Below are 6,042 nucleotides of genomic sequence, written 5' to 3' on the forward strand. Positions count from 1 at the left end.
AGTAGCATGGTGACATCACGTCTGGTCTCACCCAATGTGTTTCATCATACGTTTGACGTCGTCAGGGGTGTGAAAAGAAAAGTGTGTATTTTTTAAAATGTTCAGGACTTTTTCCCCTTTTATAGCAAAAAAATAAAACAGTAGTAATTAAACACAACCAAAAGAAAGTTCAATCTGTCTCAAAAAAAAGGTAAAAATTTAATTTGGGTACAATGCTGCATGATAATAAGTAATTGTCATGTAAAGTATGAAAGTTAAAAATGACCTGGGCAGAAAGGGGATGAAAGTGTTCAGTATTAAGGTGGATGGTCTTCAAGGGAGCTGATAACATTCTCTGTGCATTATGTTGTTGTGTGCAGAAATACGAGATTTGATTTTTTTTTTTTTTGGTGTTTTTTTTTTGCATTCTCAGGGTATACAAAATAAAACTTCAAATGCTATAAAATAGTGAAATCCGACTGCAGATGGCAAGATAAAAATTTTCATGACATAAAAAAGTGACAGCAGAAAAAGAACAAGTAGTCCATCGAGTTTGCCCATTTTTTTTTATTTATAGTTTTTTTCTTTTTATTTAATTTTTTTTTTTTTGTTTTTTTGCTTTTGACTAAGTATAGATCTATGTTTGATCCATGTATGTTTGAAGCCATTTACGGTTGGCTGTCTCATTATCTCTGTTGGTAGTTTATTCCAAGCATCAACTACCCTTTCAATAAAATAATACTTTCTAAAATTATTTTTGAACTTTTGAACTCCAGTTAGTTTTTAGTTTTTTTAGAATTTCTCCAACATTTCACACACACAGTAAACTCTCACTCACTCATTGCTCTTCATTTCCATCTAGCAGTGGACATGTGCAATTTGTTTAGTTACAAAACTAAATTTGGACAAAGCTTTCGTTATTCGTAGATTCGGATGTATCCAAATTTCTGAATCACAATAGTAGTGAATTTTAAAGAATTCAAAATAAATTATAATGACACAAATTATCCGAATTTGAAAATGAATTTGAATTGAAATTTAAAAATGAATTTGAAATTATAAAGATGATGATTCCTACTTAAAGTGGTTGTATAGGCAGAAGGTTATTTATCTTAATGCATTCTATACATTAAGATAAAAAACCTTCTGTGTGCCTCAGCCCCCTAATACTTACCTGAGCCCCCTCTCTATCCAGTGATGTTGCACGAGAGACTTGGCTGTCCGGGACTCCCCTCCTCATTGTCTGAGACAGCAGCGCGGCGCCATTGGCTCCCGCTGTCAATCAAAGTTAGTGAGCCAATGAAGAGAGAAAGGAGGTGGGGCCGGGCCGCGGCTCCGTGTCTGAATGTCTGAATGCCCGTGTCTGCAGCTGGGCTTGGGTGCCCCCATAGCAAGCTGCTTGCTGTGGGGGCACTCAACAGGAGGAAGGGGCCAGGAGCGCCAGTGGGGGATCTGAGGAGAAGAGGAGGATCTGGGCTGCTCTGTGCAAAACCACTGAACAGAGCAGGTAAGTATAACATGTTTGTTATTTTTAACGAAAAAAAAAAACAAGACTTTAGGTTACTTTAAGCTGATTTATAGAAAATAATAGAATAGAAAAAATTGCAATAGAATTTAATAAAACAGAATAGAGTAGAATAGAAAAAAAAACCAGAATGTAATAGAATAAAATAAAACAGAATAGAATAGAATAGAAAACAAAATAATAGAATATAAAAGAATAGATTAAATTAGAATAGAAAAGAAAGGAATAGAATAGAAAAAAATTGAATAGAATAGAATAAAACAGAATAGAATAAAATAGAATGAATAAAGCCGCCTTCCGAGATTCGAATTTCAAATAAATTAGAATTTCAAATCGATTTTAAAACAATGAATATACAAAACAAGTCCCAAAGTATGAAAGCACGGATTTCAAAAAGAATCATTCTAAGATAACAAACATGCCGAAACAAAATGATTAACTTAACGAAAGAATCCGAAACAAAATGAAACACATTTTTCTGTTGTGCACATCTCTATCTAGGTGTATATTTATCCATGTGCAGCAAGAACCCTCATAATGGTCACTCTTCAGCCTTCTGGGGCCACTTCCCAAGGGATTGACTGCAGCACCATAAATATTCATGTTTCTCATTTGCGTTGCTTCACTCTCTGTGTTCTAGAAGGCAGGGGAGAGCAATCAAACTTGCAACCTGTGAATTCCAGAACAGCCAAAAGAAATCAATAACTGCACCACTGATTACAGAGGAGCCAAAAATAACTAAACTTGCCTAATATCCTAGCAACCTAAGTAAGAGGGTGCTACACTTAGTTGCCCAGGTTTGTATTTTTTTTGGGACAGGCTCTGCTGCTATATCCTATTTTATAATTAGGTAGCAAATGATTTATTTTGACCATTTGACTAATGTCAGGGGGAGTGAAATTTTTTTCATTGCAGGAGGATAACTTTTCTGTCAAAATATCAGACAAATCATGGTTTTGGTAGAGATGGATGATAGTTAAGGTACTTGGTATTTTGAGACCGTGGTAGTCAATTTTGGACACTAGAAGGTTTTGAACCAGTATGAGATAATATGTGAACATGTCCAAAAAAAAAAAAAAAACCATCAGCTGGCTATTCAAAGTGACCTCATCGGGGTTATTTACATTTCTGTTGGCGCATACATGAGCAGGTTGGATCACCAGACACTTTTATTTCTGTTCTATAGGCAAAAAACGTGGCCTCCATACTCCTCCTAACCAATAAGGATGTTTGGTGTAGGTGCTGAATGGTCCAGATTGTGCAAGGGATAACTGAAGTCATTGTGAAACCGTTCATCCAAGAAAATTGTTGGTCTGCACACAGGACAATGATTGGTAGAGAAAATCTAAAATAACCTTTCTTGGACAATAATTGGTATAAGTGTGAGGACCCTTAAAGGATTAAGGTTTGCACAGAGCTTATTTGATGATAGAATACATCTTCTTAATGCTTTTACTAAACACTTTATCTCTGATGCCATAAATAAGAGGGCTGAGAAGTCTTGGCAAATACATTAACATCAAAAAATTGAGCATTATCACCAAAAAATTATATTCTCCACGGTACATTTCTGAAAATGAAAAAGTTAGAGAGAGCAGACATAGAAAGAGCTGAACTGCATGAAGGATCAAGGTTCTACCAGCCCTGGAGGCTGAAGACCCCCCAGAGCCAGTTTTTCGAGCTATCAGCATAACCTTTATGTAGGTAAAGAGAATGACCAGAGACACCAGAATAAAAGTTCCAGTTAAGATGGAGAATTGTATGGTGTTTTGGGCTGGTAGGACAAGTACTGATTGTTGCCTGCATAGTAGATTTTGGGAGAAATATTTAATCTCAACACTGGAAATGAGGACTATAAAATCAGCAACAATAGGAAGCCAACCAACAAACCACATTGCTGCAATAGCAACATATGACCTCTGGGCTGTACATATCATGGTGTGTCTGAGAGGGAAGCAAATAGCCACATATCGTTCCAGGGCCATGAAGGCCAAGTTGTATGGAGTGATTCGAAATGTAGCTGCGGCACAGGACACCAGAATGTAACAGATGGGTAAAGGAATATATATTAGGAGTCCAACGCCCATACTCAGGAAGAGTCCAAGGCTGAGGTACACTGTATCGTTGATGAGCATATGGGCAAAAAGGATGTATCGTGCGTTCTCCCGGACGTGAGGAATAGTGAAGTAAACCACTAGAAGAACTATGATGAAGTAGATGAAGAAACAGAAGCAGAAGGTGGTGATGATGATGAAACCAATCTGTACATTTTGATGCATTCGAAGGTATTGGCTGTTTATGTAGGTGATGTTATTGAAAGTACTGAATACGGTTAAGTTCATCATGTGCGGCTTCTGAAAAAAGTGAAAAAAATGCATGACACAACTAGATAGCTAATCTCAATTTAACACTTCAGACTGACCCTAACACCTAATCCACATGAAACCTAACCCTTGAAACTAACCCTCAATACCTAACCTCCCACAAACACTTAAAGCTTGACATAATACTCCCTAACACTAAACATGACCTTAACACTGTAATTCTTCTCTTGTTAAATATATTTATTGAGTTTTCGAAAAGAAAAAGAAATAAAAGAATATAATACATGGATACATTGCATATATTCAAGATGCTTTACAGTATAGTATTATGTATAGAACCGTCTTACAACTGTTATTACGTTATAGAATAAGGCATAGGAATAAAAATAAACATGAAATGTTCAGACTAAATATAATTGTCTTGTTGTAAGATGAGCAATAAAAAAAGAGTATGATAAAGAATAAGTATCTCTTGTTTACATACAGCATATACCATAGAAAATAGTAAAAAAGGGGGGGGGGGAAGAGAAGAAAGAGAGAAGAATGGGGGTACCCGGGGTGGCGTTCTGGCTCACGGCAGACATACACTTTTATTTAGTGAATATATTATATAACCTAGTGTGGTAATAATAAAGATTGGTCACAGTCGGCGGGGAAATAGTGTTTAACCCATGGTTGCCAGATCTTACTAAATTTATCGATCTTATTCTCTTTAATAGCTGTCATCTTTGCTTGTATGAGTGCTTTGTTCATTCTGTGTTGTGTGTTTCATTGTGTGTAGCTTCGTTCACGATTAGAGTTTGAGACTTCCATGCCTTGGCTATGGTTTGTTTGGCTGCAGTACTTAGTTGAATAAACAAATGAAATTGAGTGTGAGTGAGCATGGCATGTTTTAGGTTTAGAAGAGCCATAGTAGGATCTGGAGGAATTGTGGTTTCCAAGGATTTAGAGGCCATAAAAAATATGTTCTTCCAGAATACTTTGACAACTGGGCATTGCCACCATATGTGGTAGTGTGTACCTGGCATGTCACATCCTCTGAAGCAATTAGGTGAGTATGTGGGAGCAAATTTAGCTATTCTAGCTGGTACCATGTACCATCCTGTTAAGACCTTATAATTAGTTTCTACAGAAAAACTGTTTGGAGAGGAAGTTCTGTTGGCTAACCATATATTAGACCAATCTTTATCATCTAGTTTTTGATTAATATCCTGTGCCCATTTAACAGCATATGAGGGTAGAGATTCTCTGGAAGTCACATTGAGTTGATGGTATAATAATGAGATAAGTACTCTGATGTTTGGATCGCTTATACAAATATGCTCAAATTGAGTCATTTGATTGAGAGTAGAACCTGTATTAAGTAATGGTTTATAGAAATTTTTAATCTGTAAATAACGAAATATTTCTTTTTTAGGTAAACCGTAAGTTTCACATAGTACAGGAAAGGTATGAATATTGGATGAAGAGGATAAATTATACAAGCGAGTAAGATTTACAGTGGACCATATAGAGAATGATCTTGGAAAATTCCAAGCAGGATAAAAGGCTGGATTATTGAGGAATGAGAGCAAGGGATTATGTGGGGATTTGAGATTATGCAGACATTTAAACTTATCCCAAATAGTCAAGGTATGTTTTGTTATTGGATTAGTAAGATGAGCCCTATCGGTATGGTTAAGCCATAATATATTTGCCACTGAGATAGGGTCGCTGTCTATTGATTCAACAGCTACCCAAAGGGTTTTTTCAACCGTACCGTGATATTTGGGAAGAAGTGCGATCTGCGCAGCGTTGCAATGAGAGGAAAAGTTGGGTATCCCCAACCCACCTTTCAGTTTATTCAGATATAGTGTAGATTTAGATATGCGAGGTTTGGTGATACCCCAAATAAAGGACATAACTCTACTTTGAGTAAGTCTTAGAAAATAAGATGGTAGTGGTATTGGAAGTACCCTGAATAAGTATAAAAATTTCGGCAGTATTGACATCTTATTAGCGTTAATCCTTCCCAACCAGGACAACGGAAGAGAAGCCCATTGTTTCATGAGACCAGTAATTTGTTTCAGAAGAGGTAAGTAATTAACTGCAAAAAGATCCTTAAGGGAAATTGTGATTTGTATTCCTAAGTATGGGAGTTGTTTCGGAACCCAGTTAAAAGGTAAGGAAGTTTGGGCTTGTTGAAGTTCAGATTGTGATAAGTAAATATTTAAC

At 36.4% G+C, this 6,042-nt stretch overlaps 1 protein-coding gene across 1 annotated transcript; it reads right to left on the minus strand.

Annotated features, from left to right (window-relative positions):
- Positions 1–2,922: 2,922 nt before the first annotated feature.
- On the minus strand, positions 2,923–3,849 carry LOC141129735 (odorant receptor 131-2-like). The gene has a single exon (XM_073617824.1). It carries the CDS (start codon positions 3,847–3,849, stop codon positions 2,923–2,925), a length of 927 nt encoding a protein of 308 aa, XP_073473925.1.
- Between the last annotated feature and the right edge of the window lie 2,193 nt (positions 3,850–6,042).

Source organism: Aquarana catesbeiana, linkage group LG02 (genome assembly GCF_042186555.1).
Source record: "Aquarana catesbeiana isolate 2022-GZ linkage group LG02, ASM4218655v1, whole genome shotgun sequence".
NCBI lineage: Eukaryota > Metazoa > Chordata > Amphibia > Anura > Ranidae > Aquarana > Aquarana catesbeiana.